General features: G+C 39.5%; 1 protein-coding gene across 1 annotated transcript in view; it reads left to right on the top strand.

The window, feature by feature from the left end:
• LOC106081324 (extracellular serine/threonine protein CG31145) overlaps positions 1–22053 on the top strand; it is a 295459-nt gene that overhangs the window by 188491 nt on the left and 84915 nt on the right. Inside the window, exon 6 of the mRNA XM_059361506.1 lies at positions 4865–4957. Within this exon, the coding sequence (XP_059217489.1) occupies positions 4865–4957 (93 nt within the window). The remainder of the gene's footprint in view (positions 1–4864; positions 4958–22053) is intronic.

Below are 22053 nucleotides of genomic sequence, written 5' to 3' on the forward strand. Positions count from 1 at the left end.
GGCAATTTTAAAGTTTACATTGAAAAGCTTCCAAACAAACAGGGGAAAATTCCTCCTTCTGGACATTTTTCTAAATTTTCGTGTTACAGTAACTTGCAATCCTTTCACTTTAGGTGTATAGTGTATTCGGCAATATTACTGGCAAGACTGTGAGTAATATTTTTATAGCACATGGCAACCTTTAACCGTATCTCTGAAGGGGGTTTTTTGGTCTATTTTTTAAAAAAGCTTTGAAAACTTATTTTAAAAGTTTTTGTGGCTGATCGAAATATTCTACAAAAACGTTCGATATGAAGTTCTACTATAAGTCTCTGAGTACACCAAAACCGAAAACATAACCCGAAAGCTAGAAATCAGAAAAAATTTAATTTAATTTTGGGGTAAAATTTCTAAGTATGTGCCTGAGAAGCAGGTGAAAATGGCATGGCACACTACTCACAAGAGAACATATGCCACACGCCTATGCCGACATGACGACATTAATATTATGGATCGGTCACCGGAAGAAGCAATTGCAGCCTTTGAAAGTATCGAAAGAGAATCAATGATAGTGGAGATAAGACAAATTTGTTGATATCAACTCCCACAGATCCCTGTAAACCCGAGCAGATATTGAAAATGGTGAAAGTTCAGAAACACAACTTTGAGATAGTCACCAACGTTATCCACCTCGGCACCGCCGTAACCGAAACAAATGACACCAGTTTTGAAGCTTAATATTGGCTAACATATTCTACTTTGGATTAAGCAAGCAGATGAGGTGCAATGCCACATCTCGAAAGACGAAAATTGCACTATGCAAGACACTGATACTAGCCGTGCTGTTGTATGGCTCCGAAGCATTTTATTTTCGAAAACAGATGAGGCGGTACTTTAAGTGTTTGAGAGAAAAATCCTTGAGAGAATATAGGCATCGTATGAACCACGAGCTGTAAGACGAAAAGCATAGTCAAACGCATCAAAATAACACGGTTGCATTGGCTAGGTCATGTTGTCAGAATGGATGAAGAAACTCCAGCAAAGAGTCTTTTCTAGGCGACTATAATAGAATATGTGAAAGAGAAACCAAGAAACTCCGAGAGAGAAACCAAGTGGAGAGGGACATCTCAAAACTGGGTGTGAGAGACTGGAGAAGAAGCACAGAAGATCGTAGGGTTTGCAAATCTATTGTACGTTTGGCTAGAGGAATAAATTTAAGAAAATTGCCCAAATTAAGAAAATGAAATACAACTTCATTTTGGGAGGATGATGCCAAAGACAACAAGTAAAAGTGTGCTAAGTTCGGCCGGGCCGAATCTTATATACCCTCCACCATGGATCGCATTTGTTGAGTTCTTTTCCCGACATCTATTCTTAAGCAAAAAAAGGATAAAAAAGAGATTTGCTCCGCTATTAGGGCGATATCAAGATATGGTCCGGCTCGGACCACAATTAAATTATATGTTGGAGACCTGTGTAAAATGTCAGCCAATTCGAATAAGAATTGCGCTCTTTGGGGGCTCAAGAAGTAAATAGAGAGATCGATATGGGAGCTGTATTAGGCTATAGACCGATTCCGACCATATAAGACGCATATGTTGAAGGTCATGAGAGAAGCCGTTGTACAAATCAGGCAAATCGGATAATAATTGCGACCTCTAGAGGCTCAAGAAGTCAAGACCCAAAATCGGTTTATATGGCAGCTATATCAGGTTATAAACCGATTTGAACCAAACTTGGCATAGTTGTTGTATATCATAGCAAAACACCTCGTGCAAAATTTCATTCCAATCGGATAAGAATTGCGCCCTCTAGGGGCTCAAGAAGTCAAGACCCAAGATCGGTTTATATGGCAGCTATTTTAGGTTATTGACCGATTTGAACCTAATTTAGCACAGTTGTTGGAAGTCATAGCGAAACACGTCGTGCAAAATTTCATTCCAATCGGATAAAAATTGCGCCCTCTAGGGGCTCAAGAAGTCAAGACCCAAGATCGGTTTATATGGCAGCTATATTAGGTTATTGACCGATTTGAACCATACTTGGCACAGTTATTGGATATCACAACAAAACACGTCGTGCAAAATTTCATTCCAATCGGATAAGAATTGCGCCCTCTAGGGGCTCAAGAAGTCAAGACCCAAGATCGGTTTATATGGCAGCTATATTAGGTTATTGACCGATTTGAACCATACTTGGCACAGTTATTGGATATCACAACAAAACACGTCGTGCAAAATTTCATTCCAATCGGATAAGAATTGCGCCTCTAGGGGCTCAAGAAGTCAAGACCCAAGATCGGTTTATATGGCAGCTATATTAGGTTATTGACCGATTTGAACCAAACTTAGCACAGTTGTTGGATATCATAGCAAAACGCTTCGTGCAAAATTTCATTCCAATCGGATAAGAATTGGGCCCTTCTCGAGGCTCAAGAAGTCAAGACCCAAGATCGGTTTATATGACAGCTATATCGGATTATAGACCGATTTGAACCATACTTGGCACAGTTATTGGATATCACAACAAAACACGTCGTGCAAAATTTCATTCCAATCGGATAAGAATTGCGCCCTCTAGGGGCTCAAGAAGTCAAGAACCAAGATGGGTTTATATGGCAGCTTGTCAAAACATGAACTCATATGGCCCATTTACAATCCCAACTGAACTACACTGATAAAAAGTATTTGTGCAAAATTTCAAGCGTCTAGCTTTACTCCTTCGAAAGTTTGCGTGCTTTCGACAGGCAGACGGACGGACATGGCTAGTTCGACATAAAATGTCACGACGATCACGATGGGGTCTCAGACCAATATTTTGAGTAGTTACAAGCAGAATGACGAAATCAGTATACCCCCATCCTATGGTGGATGGTATAAAAATTTATCTTACCTACTCCTACATGTTAACTTGTAATACCCTCCACCATAGGATGGTGGTATACTAATTTCGTCATTCCGTTTGTAACACCTCGAAATATTTGTCATAGACATTTTAAATCGATCTAGCCATGTCCGTCCGTCCGTCTGACGAAAGCACGCTAGCTTTCGATGAAGTGAAGCTAGGCGCTGGAAATTTTGCACAAATACTTCTTACTATTGTAGGGCGGTTCGGATTGTAAATGGTCCATGTCGGTCCATGCTTTGATATAGCTGTCATATAAACCGATTTCCCATTGGACTTCTTGAGCTTCTAGAGGGCGCAATTCCTCTCCGATTTGGTTGAAATTTTGCACATATCGTTTCGGTAGGACTTCCAACAACTGTGCCACGTATGGTCTAAATCCATATGCTGTGATATAGCTGCCATATAAACCAATCTCCCGATTAGACTTTTTGTGTCTCTAGAGGGCGCAATTGTTATCTTATTTGGCTGAAATTCATATTTTTTATGAATGACTATTTTCACATTTTATGAGTTTTAATTTCATGAATGTAGATCTTTATCTCAACATTTAAAAATCCTTTATACCGTTGTACCACAATTTTTTTTCTTGACTTTATACTTTTTTTATTTCGTCATTCTGTTTGTAACTACTCGAAATATTCGTCTGAGACCCCATAAAGTATATATATTCTTGATCGTCGTGAAAATTTATGTCGATCTAGCCATGTCCGTCCGTCTGTCCGTCTGTCCGTCCGTCCGTCCGTCCGTCCGTCCGTCCGTCCGTCCGTCCGTCCGTCCGTCCGTCTGTCTGTCGAAAGCACGCTAACTTCCGAAGGAGTAAAGCTAGCCGCTTGAAATTTTGCACAAATACTTCTTATTAGTGTAGGTCGGTTGGTATTGTAAATGGGCCATATCGGTCCATGTTTTGATATAGCTGCCATATAAACCGATCTTGGGTCTTGACTCCTTGAGCCTCTAGAGTGCGCAATTCTTATCCGATTGGGATGAAATTTTGCACGACGTGTTTTGTTATGACATCCAACAACTGTGATAAGTATGGTTCAAATCGGTCCATAACCTGATATAGCTGCCATATAAACCGATCTTGGGTCTTGACTTCTTGAGCCTCTAGAGTGCGCAATTCTTATCCGATTGGAATGAAATTTCGCACGACGTGTTTTGTTATGACATCCAACAACTGTGCTAAGTATGGTTTAAATCGGTCCATAACCTGATATAGCTGCCATATAAACCGATCTTGGGTCTTGACTTCTTGAGCGTCTAGAGTGCGCAATTCTTATCCGATTGGAATGAAATTTTGCACGACGTGTTTTGTTATGACATCCAACAACTGTGCCAAGTATGGTTCAAATCGGTCCATAACCTGATATAGCTGCCATATAAACCGATCTTGGGTCTTGACTTCTTGAGCCCCTAGAGGGCGCAATTCTTATCCGATTGGAATGAAATTTTGCACGACGTGTTTTGTTATGACATCCAACAACTGTGCCAAATATGGTTCAAATCGGTTCATAACCTGATATAGCTGCCATATAAACCGATCTGGGATCTTGACTTCTTGTTTTTTTTCATTTTGCAAATTGCTGCCTTTTAAGGCTTTTATACCGACTTTGAACTTTTGTACCAAGCACTTTTTTTGCTTCAGACTATATGTGTTCTTAAATTATGAACAGAAACGAGTTTTTGCTCTCCTTCTTCCCCAAATTACCACAGAGTGTTATTGTCAATTTCAGTTTTATGTTTAATTTTCCATATAAATTGCTTGGGAGTATGCGAAACCGGTTGAAAGTTTTTTAATCCAATTTTTCCATGGTTATTTAATTTAAAGCTTCGTCTTTTGACTTGTTTTTTTTTTGCACATTCATATTTTCATGCTCTTCTCTTACTGCTATTCCTACTACTGCTACCGTTTGTTTATGTTACAGTTTTTTTTTATGATTGTTCTGTATTTTTTTTTCTGCTCTTCTGTATTTTTCAGATTCCCCCGGGACCAACAAACTTTGCCCAATCATTTTTACTTTACCGACTACGAGAGACATAACGCTGAGATTGCTGCATTTCATTTGGACAGGTAAGTGGAGAACACTGAAATCGCAAGATTTGCCCTCACTGCGAGAAAATGAATGAGATTGAGGTGTAGCTGGGTGGGTGGGTGGCTGGGTGGTCGGCTAGGTGTTGCTTGCAATTGCCATAAGTGAAGCAAAATGGACGGGAGAAAAAAAAACCCTCTAACAAACTTTTTCAAATGCTGTGCATGTGTGTATGTGCGCCACTGGATGTTATTGTCCCCTCAGTTGTATAGGGGCATCACACTGTTGGGGAATTGTACTGACAATCAGTCAGTAGTCAGTCAGTCATGAGGTCAAATGCCACTGAAACAGCAACAAGATAGAAAAAAAGCAAACGAAATGGCAAAATTCCTCTAAACTTTTTAATTGCATATGATTTTTATAACAAGAAGTGGCCAACAACAGTCATGCACACCAGTCGGTTTGTGGGAGTTTGTTGTCGTTTTTTTTTTTGTTTTTTTTTTACTCTTAGAGAGCAATGGTTGGATGAACAATATTTTTTTTATTCCATTAAATTACTGAAGAAACAAAATGCCAACGTTATTGTAAAAATAGGATTTGAATTTTGTAAGAGGATTTTTTTTTTTTTTGAAACAAATCTCTTATAGTTAGCATATAAAAACAATCGATTAGATCAACTATGTAAATCATTTTGTTCCAAATCTTCGTTGGCAATTATATTTGGATGTTATTTTGAAAGAATTTAATTTTGTCGAAAAAATGTTTTTAATTTAAATGCTGGTGTGTATTCTTGGAAACTAAAATCAAAGGAACACGCGCCATGTTCGAATGAGCCAAGCATTGGATTCTGCTTAAAATTTGCAAAAATTAAGCCAGTGTACAAATGCAAAAAAGGTTTTGAAAAATACCCAATTACAGAGCAATAAAAGGACTTGCCTCATATCAATTAGAGACTTTCAAGTACAAATGGCGCCTAATTGCGAAGCAGAACAAATTAATTCGTGCAAAATTTCAATCCAATCGGATTAGAATTGCGCCCTTCTCGAGGCTCAAGAAGTCAAGACCCAAGATCGGTTTATATGACAGCTATATCAGATTATGGATCGATTTCAACCATACTTGGCACAGTTGTTGGATATCACAACATCCTATCCTAGGTAAAAATGTTGAGATGTTACATATTGATTGACAATACCCCGTATTTTATAGGGCAGTTGAAACAATTTTTCTAAAATTTTCTTTAATGGTTTTGAATGATTCTGGTCACACTTGAAACCAAGAAGCCATCTCGGCAAAATAGCCTCAAACTGAATGATATTCGGGAATAGAGTTTGAGTCTTATTTCCCAATTGGAGTTAGTGAAAGCATCCTTCAAATTCAAAATCTGCAAAATGGAAGCCTAGACCGATCAAGACAATATGAATCATTAATGACAGACATTTGAGGAGGACAGAAGAGCAAATCGAACACTCAAGATTGTGAAAATATTATAAAAAATGGAGTTATTGGCAAATAGAGTTTCAATGACAGTTATTTGAAACTGATAAGTAAGTCTGACACTCAAGGTTGTGGTAAGTGCTGTAGGCTACTCTACCCTCCAGTTTCGACGAGTTATACAATAGTTGTCTTGTTTTGTCGAAGGCTGTGGTATGTTCAGTCGCCTCCAGGATCAACCTAAGGACCCACAAACATTAAGTGATTAATGATGAATTAATTAGAATTGAGAGTTGACAATAAGGTGACTTTACTGGTTTAGTTCTTTGTAACAATCTACTTGTGTTATATATGTATACAAGCCGAACAGGGCCCGCTCCGCTGCGCCTTGTTTAACTCTCTAATATCTTTTTAAGGTGGGGCCCTGAATGCGGATATCAAGTACGTGCCATTGTAGCCTATGACGCTGAGCGCAAAAACATCAGACAAAGCGGTGTTTATCCCCTCTTAATGTTGGCGACATTTTCGAGGTACAATTCCATGTATGGTCATTTAAAAATTGCGGGACGCCGTTCGGGCTCGGCATTAAAAAAAGGTCCCTTATCATTGAGTTTAAAATTTAATCGAAAAGCACTCATTGATGTATGAGAATTTGCCTATTCTCAAATCCTGGTGGTAATGTTCTTCTTTAGGGTAATTCTCATTGGGGAGGGATGGCACCACAGACATTTTGACTCAAATATGGATATGAAATTCGTGCTGCACTTCCAAATCCCTTTAATTTGAGCCCCATATTGCCATGGCCGGTAAATATGAATTGTTTGGAGGGAGTTTTGGGGAAAATGTATAACAAATTCGTTCTTTATTCCCAAGGGAAATGAAGTTCAGTTTAGGGGGTGCTTTAGGCGTACCCCAACACACTTGGCTTCAAAATTGGATATCAAGTTCGTTTTCTACTCTCAAATACCTTTCATTTGAGTCCCATTTTGTTATAAGGGGTCAAATAACCCATTTGACCTATGTTTAGGAGGAAAAGCGCCACCTAGACTTGAACGAAAAGCGCCACCTAGACCTTTCATTTTAGTCCCATATAATCATTGTTGGCTAATATGCCCATTTGGGGGATTTTGGGGGGTGGGCGACCTCCCATTACTTGGACCTAATGTTTTGTGCCATATATGTAATCTACTGCCTAATACTTATCATTTGAGTCCCATATTGACATGAACTTCGAATATATCTGTTTAGAGGAGTTTTGGGAATAAAAAATTCGATTTTTATTCCCAACGGAAATGAAGTTCAGTTTAGGGGGTGCTTTAGAGCGTACCCCAAAACACTTGGCTTTAAAATTGGATGTCAAATTCGTTTTCTACTCTCAAATACCTTTCATTTGAGTCCCATTTTGTTATAAGAGGTCAAATAAACCATTTGACGTATGTTTAGGAGGAAAAGCGTCACCTAGACTTGAACGAAAAGCGCCACTTAGATCTTTCATTTTAGTCCCATATAACCATGGTTGGCTAATATGCCCATTTGAGGTTATGTTGGGGTGGACTACTTCCCATTACTTGGACCTAATGTTGTATGCCATATAGGTAATCTACTGCCTAATACTTATCATTTGAGTCCCATATTGACATGAACTTCGAATATATCTCCTTAGAAGAGTTTTGGGGTTTTGCGGTGGGGGCACTGTGTACTTGGACTCAAATTTTAATACCATATTCGTTTTCTGGTCTCCAATACCTTTCAATTGATACCCTAATTGTGCCCATTGGACCACTTTCGGATATGGGTGGCGTTTTTGGGGTAAGGGGGAGGGTCCGCCTCCACCTGATATCTAAAAATTCTAAAGCCTATGTTTCCTTCCAGACAAACGTACGCAATCTATGAACATTTCAAGAAAGTCGGTTCAACCAAGCATCATATAGTCATAATGGGTATAAAGACGTTTTTGAGGGTGGCGTGACCCTCTATACTTCGATCTGATTTTGTATGCCAGATTCTAAATCTACTCCCGAATACCTTTCAGTTGAGTATCATATTGTCATGATCGTTAAATAAACCTATTTTAACGGGTTTTGGGGCTGGGCGGGCCCCCAGATACTTGGACTCAACTTTTATTATAAAATTTGTACTGTACTCTTGAATTTGATAGCTTTCATTTGAATCCCATATTGTCCCGATGGGTCCACTTTTATTTTTGGGTAGTACGTTTGGGGTAAGGGAAGGGTCCGCCCCCTCCCGACATCCAAAAAATTATATACCCTATGTTTCCTTCCAGACCAATCTACACAATCTGTGAAAATTTCAAGGAAATCGGTTCAGCCGTTTTTGAGTCTATACAGAACAAACAAATAAACCGACAAACAAACAAACAAACCCGAATTGAATTTTATATACAATATAAAAAATGACAATGCGGCGAAGGGTGTATATGTTGTCATTTTCTGCTCTTGCCTTTGAGTGCTGTTGTTCTTGTTGTAGCTACATTTTATGTGGAGGTGGCGATCCTCGTCAAACTCCTGTATGGGAACAAACTCTTTCCGACCCAAAGTACCAATCGCTAGGGGACCAAGGTGGCCATTGGTTATTTAAAGGCGCCAACAACTCGCCATGTCATATCGAGCATCATAGGCACTCAGTATTTGTGCAAGAGTTGGTGCCGCCCGGCCTCTCACTGAGACTCTCCGCTTGATACCGCTTATTGTCCGCGACTGCCGTTGCAGCTACTCCGTATGGAGCATTCCACTATCCGCAACCTGTGGAAGCGACCGGTAGCGAGCAGCTAAGCTTCACGTGACAGCAATGAACACCGATTGGACCTCAATGTTCCAACGTGTGTGGTGCTCATAGCTATCCCGTGCCGGGCTGTAGAAGCGTCTCTCGGAGGATGGGTGGATCTAGTTCGACGGAGAGCCCCTCGCAAGCTCAAGGCCCCTTATTTTTGCTTTTGGTCAGTGCAGTTGCCGATGGCAGGCGATTTATAAAGGGTGATTTTTTAAGAGCTATGGGAAAGATAAAAAACGCACAAAATTCAGAAAAATGCATCAAATCTTTATTTGAGTCGATAGTACGGTCCATATATTTTAATGTTTGCAGATTATTTCATGGAAATATTGACCATGACTGCGCCTTAAATGGTCCATCCGCTTAGTTCAATTTTGGCATACTCTTTCCAACATTTCGGCAGGTATCTTCATAAATGCTTCAAGTTTGTCTTCAAGCTGCGTCAATTGAAGCGGGCTTGTCTGTATAGACATGAGCTTTACCATAGCCCCACCAAAAATAATCTAATGGCGTTAAATCGCACATTTCGAAATATTCGTCTTAGACGAAATATCAAAATATTCGTCTCGACGCTCTGAGTCGATCTAGCCATGTCCGTCCGTCCGTATGACGAAATCACGATAGAGGTCGAACGCGTCAATCGAGCCGCTTGAAATTTTGCGCAGATGCTTAGTATTGATATAGATCGTCAGAGATTGCAAATGAGTCATATCCGTGCAGATTCAGATATAGCTCCCATATAAACCGATCTCCCGATTTTATTTCTTGGGCCCCTGGAAGCCGCAATTTTTGTCCGATTTAGCTGAAATTTCGTATGTAGTGTTCTGTTATGATTTTGAATGAATTAGGTTAGGCACGGTTCAAATCGGTCTATAAACTGATATAGCTCTTATATAAATCGGTCTCCCAATTTGACTTCTTGAGCCCTTAGGTTAGGTTGAAAAAAGGATGCAGGTATTAATCCACCCCATGCCACTATGGACATACACCTAAGCCAGTAATCGACTTGTTGTGCGCTTTAAAAACTATAAAGTATCCTCTAAAAAGAAAATTTTAAGTTAGGAATTCCGTGCTACTTACAAAATCCTTAAGTGTTTTCAATACCACTGCCCTAAGTTGGTTCATGTCTGGTATTGTGTCTCTAATTAAGTGCCGGTAACTGTTGGACGCGAAAGCCGGGCAATGACAAAGGAAATGCTCCAACGTCTCATCATCTTCCCTGCATGCCCTACACAAGCTATCACTTGCCGCACCGATTTTACATAAGTGAGCTCGTAGTCCCATGTGTCCCGTTATGATACCAATAGCTATACGGAACTGCTTCTTGCTTCCTTTCAGTAATAGCCTCGTCTTCTCACAACCTGTATCCCCCCATAGGATTTTCGCCGTCCTACTGACCGTTTCACTGTTCAACAATGTGACAAACGCTTTCGTCGCCCACTCCTTTAACTCGCACTGCGTCGACCCAAAAGGTTTCGGGCTAACCAAGTTTATTGAAGGCAGTCCTCTGGTCTTCACCGCCAAATCGTCTGCCCTTTCATTTGCCCTTACTCCGTTATGAACCGGCACCCGAACGATGCGGATTTTGCCATCCTCGAAGAAGGCGTTAATCTCCTTCTTACACTGCAATACTATTCGTGACCTTATCGTCCTGGTTGTTATTGCCCTTATGGCCATATTACTGTCCGTAAAGATGTTAACACTAGACGTCCTCGCTTTAACACCACACCACTTCACGCATTCCGTGATCGCCCGGATCTCCGCCTGCAGGACCGTATTATGTTCAGGCAGTCTTAAACAGATCTCAGTCCCTGGGTTCTCAAAGTAAACCCCCAGGCCTATTCTGTCCTATAGCTTTGATCCATCCGTGTAACATGATCTTCCAGATGACAATACTAGGGTTCCGCCAGTCCAAGACTTTGTCGCTGGCAGCAGTGCCTCTTCTCTTCCATTCAGGTTTCCTATCGTCGCCTCGATTATACCGCGATGGTATGAACTGCTCCCATCCTATATCCATTCTCCCATCGCCTTAAGTCTCATAGCCGCAGTGGCTGCCTCACACTTAATCTGTATGTCAATGGGTCGGATATCTAGAATAGTCTCCAGTGCCCTAGTGGGCGTAGTCCTCATCGCTTCGCCTATGCCAAGACAACATGTTCTCTGAACCTGTTGTATGGTCCTTATGATGCACTATTTCTCCATAGCAGTCCACCAAACTACTCTAAGTAAGTATTGGTCTAACTACGCTCCTTTAGAGCCAGTGGACTATCCTCGTCTATATAGTGTCCCCGTCTATATAGTGTCCAACATCTGTGAGCCTTCTCAGTACGCTCCTGAATGTGACACATCCAATGTTTCATTAAAATCAAATTTTGAGTAATGTTTCTTTAAAAAAACAATGTTCCTTACGACAAAAATTAGTACAAAATTAATTTTTACAAAGTTTTCATAGACTTGGCTAATTCGTTTCAGAACGTATGAAAGTCGTACACTACTTTCAGTTAAAATAGTGCTCAGAGTTGTAGCATCCTGTACACTAGTAGTTTCAGTAGGTGTTATCGCAAATGTACTCCTGAACGTATACTTAATGCATCATAACGTATATAACAAGTATACGTTTAGGTGGAAACATCATAGGATCACTGGAGTTAATAAAACCCTCAAATATTTGCTTTAAACTTCTTTTTCTTCAAAATTAAACAATTTGTTCTCCCATTATAAAAGAAAATAAACAAAAAAGTAAAATTTTTGGTTAGCCAACATTTTTAAGAGATTAATTTACAATACGAACTCATTTCGAGCGTTAACCATAACGATAACATTCAAAACCTTCAAAAACTTTGTATGTCGAAGCTTATATAGGTGTGGTAAGAAACTTGGTGTCTGTGTATGTATGAGTTGGCTCGTGGGATGGTGTAGGTGTTTATCGCAATAACTTAATACTCACAGTATTTAAATTCTGTAAATTTAGCATTAACAAAAAAATTATGAGAAGCAAAAATAAAAAAGAAAACATCAAGCATTCACAACGATACATTGCAAATTGAAAATTTTCTCATAAAAATTCCATCAAGGAACAGGGGCAAACTTCTCACATATCAATAAGTGCTATTTGATTCAAGTTTGGGATCAATGATCAGGGGCCTCCTTTTTATAGCCAAGTCCGAACGGCGTGCCGCAGTGCAAAACCTCTTTGGGGAGAGGTTTTTACATGACTGTCATACCCAATGGTGCAGTACCTCCCAAATGTCGCCAGCATTAGGAGGGGATAACAAACGCTAGAAAGTTTTCAGCCGTTCTCGCTAGGATTCGAACGTCATAGGCGGACATGCTAACCTCTGCTCTGCAGTGGCCTCCTCAATGATACGTTACTGAGATAAAAACTAAAAATTATGCTGAAAACTGAAAACGAATAACAAAAAATCTGAAACGTGTATATTGCAGAAATAAGAAGAGGGAAAATAAACGAAACAACGAAACCCAGAGACACCGGAAGAATAAAGTTTATTTTTACTACACTTGACACCCACAACTCCCCGCAAAACAATAACAAAACAAGATAACGCCATCGAAATGAATGAATGAATGAATGAAAAGTGCAAGACAAAGTTTATATGAACTTTGGTAGTAGCCAACCATGCGAGTATTATATTTTATTATTGTCAAGAGATAGGGGCATGTGGTATGTGAACTCTGGTTATGTGCCACAGCACTATGGCACAAGAAGAATTTGTATACAAATAACATTTCGATCAAATTTTCAAATAAAAATATAAATATTTTTATATGCTCTGAAAACCAAATGTGAAAAGAAGTTTTTTTTTTTTTTTTTGAAAAAGAAATTAATGTTATTTTAACAAAACAACATTTTGATTGATATTTTCTATTACATTCAGATTTCAATGATTTTTCTTAGAATAACCTAATTTTGGCCCACCACCGAAAAATTGGGTTTGGGTTGGGTTTTATTCATTTTATGACACATCGAGATATCCATTCCCGACCCTATAAAATATATATATATATATATTCTTGATCGTCATAAAAATCTAAGACGATCAAGGCATGTGCGTCCATCTGTCCGTCCGTCTGTCTGTTGAAATCACGCTACAGCCTTCAAAAATAGAGATATTGAGCTAAAACTTTGCACAGATTATTTTTTTGTCCATAGGCTCCCATATTGACAGATATGCCGATTTAAGGTGTTATGCCACTAAAAGCCACATTTATTATCCGATTTTACTGAAATTCGGGACAGTGAGTTGTGTTAAGCACTTCAACATCCTTCCTCAATTTGGCCCGGATCTTTCCAGGTTTTGTCATAGCTGCTATATAGATCGATCTCTCGATTTTAGGTATTGTACCCATAAAAGCCACATTTCTTATCCGATTTCGCCGAAATTTAAGACAGTGAGTTGCGTTAAGCCTTTCGATATCTTCTTTCAATTTGGTTCAGATCGGTCTAGATGTGGATATAGCTGCCATATAGACCAATCTCTCGATTTAAAGTCTTGGTCCCATACAAGGCGCATTTATTTTCCGATTTCGATGAAATTTGACGCAGTACCTTATCTTAGGCTTTTCGACATCCGTGTCCTATGTGGTTCAAATCGGTCTGTATTTGAATATAGCTGCCAAAAATATCAAATTTTGCTCTACAAAATTGAACTTGACTTGAATGACTTGTATTTATTAGACCACTTAATGTTCGTGCCGACTTTGTTCCAAATCGTACCAAATTTCGATATAGCTACTATAGGTGCATATATTATGCATTTTTCGCCGGATTATGAGGAAAGGTTGCGGGTATTCAAAGATCGGCCTGGCCGAACTTAATGCCTTTCTACCTGTTTTTGTTTGATTTATTTATTTTTTTATTATTCTTACTTTATTTTATTCTATTTTATTTCATCTGAATTCGTTTTACTTTACTTTATTATACAAGCCGAACCGGGCCCGCTCCGCTGCGCCTTCTTTATCTCTCCAATATCTTTTTAGGGTAGGGACATTTCGCCTTGAATGCGGATATCGAATTCGTTTCATTGTAGACTATTACGCTGAACGCGTTCGAATCCTGGCGAGAACATCGGACAAAGCAGTGTTTATCCCCTCTTAATGTTGGCGACATTTGCGAGGTACCTTGCCACGAATGGTCATTTAAAAAATTTTCTCCAAAAGAGGTGTCGTACTGCGCGATGCCGTTCGGACTCGGCTATAAAAAAGGTCCCTTATCATTGAGTTTAAACTTGAATTGGAAAGCACTCATTGATGTGTGAGAATTCGCCCTTCCTAGGTTCCTGGTGGTAATGTTCATCCTAAGGTATATTCTCATCAGGAGAGGGATGGCACCTCAGACATTTCGACTCAAATATGGATATCAAATTTGGAGCAGGGGCGGCCACCGGTATTTTATTCCCAACGGAAAAAAAGTTCAGTTAATGGGGTTCCTTAAGGCGTACCCCAATACACTTGGCTCCAAAATTGGATATCAAATTCGTTTTCTGCTTTAAAATAACTTTCATTTGAGTCCCATATTGTCTAATGGGTCAAATAACCCATTTGACGTATCTTTAGGAGGAAAAGCGTCACCTATAGTTGAACGCAAATTTTAATGTCATATTCGAAATCTACTCCCTAATACCTTTCATTTGAGTCCCATAAAGCCATGGTCGGCTAATATGCCAAATTGGGGGTTTTTGGAGGTGGGCGACCTCCCATTACTTGGACCTAATGTTTTATATCATATTTGAAATCTAGTACCTAATACTTTTCATTTGTATCCCATACTGACATGAACTTCGAATATATCTGTTTAGCGGATTTTTGGGGTTGGTGGTCCGCTAGGTACTTGGACTCAAATTTTAATATCATTTTCGTTTTCTACTCTCCAATGCCTTCCATTTGATACCTATATTGTCCCGATCGGTCCATTTTTGATTTTGGGTAGTGTTTTTGGTATAAGGGAGAGGGTCTGTCCCTCTTCCGATATCGAAAAATTATATAGCCTATATTTCCTTCCAGATCAACCTACATAATATGCGAAAATTTCGAGAAAATTGGTTCTCCCGTTTTTCCGTCAATACGGAACAAACAAACCGAGTTCCATATATCCATGATTAGCTTATGTGCCCATTTTGGGCGTTTTTGTGGGGGTGGGCAACCTCCTATACTTTCACATGAATTTGTATGCCAGATTCGTTATCTACTCCCGCATACTTTTCGTTTAATACCCATATTGTACTTATCGGTCCACTTTTGATTTTGAGTGATGTTTTTGGGCTAACCGTGAAAGGTCCGCCCCCTTCCGTTATCTATAAACGGCCCCCAGGTACTTGGACCCTACTTTTATTACGAAATTCGTATTGTACTCTTAAATACCTTTCATTTGAATCCCATATTGTCCCGATCGGTTCACTTTTATTTTTGGGTAGTACTTTTGTGGTAAGGGAGAGGGTCCGCCCCCCTCTCGATATCAAAAAATTATATAGCCTAAGTTTCCTTCCAGACCAACCTACACAATCTGTGAAAATTTCAAGCTAATCAGTTCAGCAGTTTTTTAGAACAAACACAAATTGAATTTCATATATAAGATTTTTGTTTTATTCTATTTTATTTTATTATTTTATTTTATTTTTTTTTATTTTTCAATGTCATCTATATTGCTGTCTTTCATTTTGCCTGATACTTATTAACTATTTTTTACCACATAAAATGTTATACGCGACCCATAGTGGCGAACTACGTGAATGCAAACATTTGCCAATGTATGGGTATGTGCACGTGTAACTAAGTTCCGCGTTGTAAATATTTGTCCATTTCAAATATTTCAATGTATATGAGAATATACTATTTCTTCTGCAGATATTTCTTGGAGTCAGTATGTCTCCGACGTCTAGGTCTTTTTTGTTTTTCTGTGTCACTGTGTAAGTGTGGCTTAACTTGTGTGGGGTTCTTATACGTATTATAACTTAAATTTTGTTATAAACTCTTGCCATAAACACAAACACTCACGTAAGCACACACACGCACTCACATAACCAAACATTCGTTCAAGCTCTTCAAGTTAAAAACAAAACATAAACAATAAGAGGAAAGCAAATACACATACATGGTATTACATTCGAACACACAAACACACACTCATGGGTGCTACTAAGAATACATTGACATTTCTACAATAAAACAAATTCGAGAAAAAGGACGACGACAAATGAAAGAAAACAAAAACAGACTCACGTTTTTGTGTGTATTACCGAAAAAAACCCCGAAAAGAATAACAAAACCTCAAAACAATATAATAAAATAACAACAAAATTGCAGAAACGTATAGTAGTATTGCCACTGAGGATCTTCGGCTACAGTATTTGGCTTTGCAATGATAATATTTATTAAGCACTTTATGTATTATGAAGTGTCCTTAATTTAATTTCGTATGATATTCTAAATGATGATAAATTTCCATGTTTTACCCCCTCTTAAAATGGAAAATATATACAAAATCCCTTGGGTTCAAAGCATTTTCTAAGAACGCCCTGGTACGGCTAGGCTTGAAGCAAACTTAAAATGTGCAGGAAAACTTTGTCTCTGTTCGAGCGTCTTGGTAAAATAATGTGTATTCGAAGGATAATGAGGGGGGAAATGAATCCTCCAATTTCTACTACAATATCAAGGCAGCAGGAGACTATGGGTTGTTAACTGATGCTGTTGGCTTCTGACTATTTCAGATGCTTAGTTATCAATGTCAACGTAAGGATAATACAACAGGTTCAGAGAACGTGTTGTTCTAACATAGTCAGAGCGATGAGGGCTACGCCCACTACAGCCCTGGATACTATTCTAGTTATCCGACCCATAGACAAACAGATTAAGTGCGAGGCAGCCACTGCGGCTATGAGACTTAAGGCGATGGGAAAATTGATTGAGGATGGGAGCAGCTCTATAGATGGAACCCTAGTATTGCCATCTGGAAGATCATGTTACACTGAGGGATCACAGCTATAGGACAGAGTGGGCCTGGAAGTTTACATTGAGGACCCAGGGACTGAGGTCTGTTTTAGAATTCCTGACCATAATACGGTCCTGCAGGCAGAGATCTCGCCCATTACGGAATGCGTGAGGTAGGGTGGAGTTAACGCGAGGACGTCGAGTATGAACATCATTACAAACAGTAAACTGGCCATAAGGGCAATAACAACCAGGACGGCTAAATCACGAACAGTCTTGGAATGTAAGAATGAGAATAACGCCTTCTCTGAGAATAGCAAGATCCGCATGGTTTGGGTGCCGGACCATAGCGGAGTAACTGGGAATGAGAACATAGACGATTTGTCAGTAAGGGCCGGAGGACCGCCGTCAGTGAACTTGGTTAACCCGAAGCTTTTCGGATCGACGCAGTCCAAGTTAAGGTCGAGGGCAACAAACCCTGTAGAACAGCGAAACAGTCGGTAGAACGGCAGTAATCCTATGGGGAGATCCAGATCGTAAAGTAAGTAGGAGTTCAGTATAGTTTTCGGTATCTTAGTAGGACACATAGGACTACGAGCTCACTTATGTAAAATCGGTGCGGCAAGTGATGGCATGCGGGGAACATGATGAGACATTGGAGCACTTTCTATGTCATTGCCCAGCTTTCACGGCTAACAGATACCGGCACTTAGGTGGGGACACAATACCAGCCATGAACTAACTTAGGGTTGTGGCGTGATAAACAATGACGGATTTTGTAAGTAGAACAAAATTCTTTACCTGACTTAATATTTTTTATTAATAAGCATTTTTATACCCACCACCATAGGATAGGGGGCATATTCATTTAGTCATACCGTTTGCAACACATCGAAATATCAATTCTCGACCCTACAAAGTATACATATTTCGGATCCTCGTAAAATTCTGAGACGATTTAAGGATGTCCGTGTGTCTGTCCGTCCGTCTGTTGTAATCTCTCTACAGCATTGAAAAATTGAGATATTGAGCCGAAATTTGGCACAGATACGTCTTTTTGATGCACTTTGGGTAAGTTCTTGAACGGGCCAAATCGGACCTTATTTGGATATAGCTGCCATATAGAGCGATTTTTCGATAAAGGGTCTAATACCCATAAAAATTTACTTTATTTTTCATCCGATTTTGCTGAAATTTGAAACAGTGAGTCATTTTAAGCCTTCCGACATCTGACCTAAATATGGTTCGGGTCGGATTATATTTAGATATAGCTGTCATATAGACCGATGTCCCGATAAAGGGTCTGAAGGCCCTAAAAGCTTTATTTATTACCCGATTTCGCTGAAACAGTGGGCTATTTTAAGCTTCCCGACATCTGACTTAAGTATGGTTCAGATAAGACCATATTTAGATATAGCTGCCATATAGACCGATCTCCCGATAAAGGGTCTGAAGGTCACGAAAGCTTTATTTATTACCCGATTTCGCTGAAATTTAAAACAGTGGATTATTTTAAGCCTCCCGACATTCGACCCAAATATGGTTCGGATCGGACTATATTTAGATATAGCTGTCATATAGACAGATCTCCCGATAAAGGGTCTGAAGGTCACGAAAGCTTTATTTTTTATCCTATTTCGCTGCAATTTAAAACAGTGGGTTATTTTAAGCCTTCCGACATTTGACCTAAATATGGTTAAGATCGGACTATATTTAGATATAGCTGTCATATAGACCGATCTCCCGATAAAGGGTCTGATGGCCCTAAAAACTTTATATATTACCCGATTTCGCTGAAATTTAAAACAGTGGGTTATTTTAAGCCTCCCGACATCTGACTTAAGTATGTTTCAGATCGGACTATATTTAGATATAGCTGTCATATAGACCGATCTGCCGGTAAGGGGTCTGAAGCCCATAAAAGCTTTATTTTTTCACCGATTTCGCTAAAATTTTAAACAGTGAGTTATTTTTAGCCTCCTGACAATTGACCTAAATATGCTTCAAACCGGACTATATTTAGATATAGGTGGCATATAGACCGATCAGCCGATAAGGGGACTGAAGCCCATAAAAGCTTTATTTATTACCCGATATCGCTGAAATTTGTTCTACAAAATTTAATAGTGGCATATATATTAGAGCACTCTTTGTCCGTGCCGAATTTTGGTGCTTAGCTTATCCAATTTTCACTGGATCGTGACGAAATGGGGTTTACATATATACCCGAGGTGGTGGGTATCCAATAATGCCGTTTTACTTGTTTTATTTTTATTTAATTTTTTTTTTTTTAATAATGGTTCTTATCTCACTTTCCAAACTCTGTTTAACCACACTATATGTGGTAGGGGGTGTACCCCAAACTCAAATGTACGTAAAAGAAGAAGTCGTAATGAAACAGTCAGTCAGTCTATAAAAAATTAAGACATTTACTTTATTGCATTATCATCGCCATCTGAAAATCGTAACGATGCCGTGTTGCTGCCACCAGCATCAGTGCTTATTGGCACTGTGGTGTCGAACCATGGTCCCCAAACAGCCGCCCCCTCTTCTCTCGAGAGACCCCCGAGAGAGTAGAGGTGGTAGAGTGGAAGATATATGATTCTTTTGTCTAACGCCCTTATAATAGCCATTTTTCATATTTTTGTAAGTGGAAAAATATTTTGTGTTTTTTTTTTTTTCTTTTCTTGCGAGTGGTCCAACTGTTGTTGGGTTTGTTTTAAGAGCTCAGTAGTGTTTCTTTGGCGTATGATGTTGTGTTGTACGGCCAGCACCATCGTTTTCGTCCTTTTGGTTGTTAAGGAAAAGCTAGCAGAACTAGGACATAGAGATAGACTAATGGTGGGAATTATTTTTAATTTTTTTTTTCTACTTCTTAGTAGTTTGTTTGGAATTCGAATGGTTGTTCACTGCTATCTTTTTGTATAGCTCGAATTCAACCTCCTAAAGAAGGATGATACAAAAAAAAAAGGTAAATAAATATGTCTCCTGTTCTTTGTGTGCCATAAACAACAAACATATTTATTTAGGAATTTTTTTCTTAATATTTTATTTTTTTGTCTTGTTGCTTATTTGTCCCGATTCTTTTGTTTTCTTACACGGCAAAGTAGGGCCGAAACTTTGGCCACCGTTGCTTTGCGGTCCGTTTTATGTGGCTCTAGTCTTCGCCTTCGTCTTTTGCCAAAACTTGAGTGAAAGCCCCTGATGGTCGTAAAGCAATTTTCCACCACAAAAGCATTTTCTTGAATGTTTTTTAGCTTTTAATATTTTTTCTTGTTCTTTTGTTAAGATTTTTTGATGTTCTTTTACGAGGTTTTTCCGCCGAACGACCAACAAAAGGCAAATAGGCGGCCTGTGTGTATGTGTCATGTTTTCGACTGCGGAAAACAAGGGCAATTTTTTTAGGTTTCTCTTTTCTCTTGTCGAAAAATATCTTTGTAGGTGGTCTGCTCTTTGTAAGACGACATGGACAACAGCACGCGAAGAAGCCTTAATTTCGAAAAACACACTCCCAGTGTGTAAGTGTCAAAATGAAATTAAAATTTACTGGAGGCGCCAATTCACGTGCACAATAAGAAGAAAAAAAAAATGGTATATTTCCTACCCACTCCTATCTTTCCATCTCAAGTAATAATCTAAACGTTTTCCGCGTGGGAGAGATGTGGGCTTTTAAAAAGCCTTAAGATCAATTATAAAATTTTAAGTGATGGAGCTCTTAGCCATTTTACATTTTTCTGAATTACTTTTGAGGGGGCCATAGCAAAGCTCCCAGGTGTAGCAGTTTTTATACCCCCCACCATAGGAGGGGGGTATGCTAATTTCGTCATTCCGTTTGTAACACCTCGAAATATTCGTCTAAGACCTTTAGAAAGTACTAGCCGAACCGGGCCCGCTTCGGGACACTTCGCCCTGAATGCGGATATCGAATTCGAGCCATTGTAGCCTATGATGTTGAACTCGTTCGAATCTTGGCGAGAACATCGGACCAAGCGGTGTTTATCCCCTCTTAATGTTGGCGACATATGCGAGGTACAATGCCATGCATGGTCATAAAAAAAATGTTCCCCAAAGATGTGTCGCATTGCGGGACGCCGTTCGGACTGGGCTATAAAAAAAGCTCCCTTATCATTGAGTTTAAACTTGAATCGGAAACCACTCATTGGTGTGTGAGAATTTGTCCCTTCTTGGTTCCTGGTGGTAGTGTTCTTCCTCAGGATAATGTTCTCATTAGCGGAGGGATGGCACCTCATACATTTCGACTCAAATATGGATATCAAATTAATGCTGCACTTCCAAACCCCTTTAATTTGAGCCCCATATTGCCATGGCCGGTAAACATGAACCGTTTGGAGGGTGTTTTGGGACGGCCACCGGCACTTTGCACTGAAAATAGATATCAAATTCGTTCTTTATTCCCAACGGAAATGAAGTTCAGTTTAGGGGGTGCTTTAGGGCGTACCCCAAAACACTTGGCTCCAAAATTGGATATCGAATTCGTTTTCTGCTCTCAAGTGCCTTTCATTTGAGTCTCATATTGTCATAACGGCTCAAATAACCCAATTGACATATCTTTAGGAGGACAAGCGCCACCTAGACTTGAACGCAAACTTGAATGTCATATTTCTAACCTACTCTCTAACACCTTTCATTTAAGTCCCATATAGCCATGGTCGGCTAATATGCCCAATTGGGGTATTTGGGGGTGGGCGACCTCCCATTACTTGGAGGTTCAAGAAGTCAAATCGGGGGATCGATTTGACGAAAGCGCATATATCGCCCGATTTGATTGAAATTTAAAACAGTGACTTTTTCTGGAGGTCACCTTAGCGCTGAGGTTAGCATATCCGGCTATGACGCTGAACGCCTGGGTTCGAGTCCTGGCGAGAACAACAGAATACAATTTCAGCGGTGGTTAGCCTCACCCTTCTTGGGCATTGTCTGAATGTTCGCAACCTTCTAACGCGCAGGG

Source organism: Stomoxys calcitrans, chromosome 2 (assembly GCF_963082655.1).
Source record: "Stomoxys calcitrans chromosome 2, idStoCalc2.1, whole genome shotgun sequence".
Classification (NCBI taxonomy): domain Eukaryota; kingdom Metazoa; phylum Arthropoda; class Insecta; order Diptera; family Muscidae; genus Stomoxys; species Stomoxys calcitrans.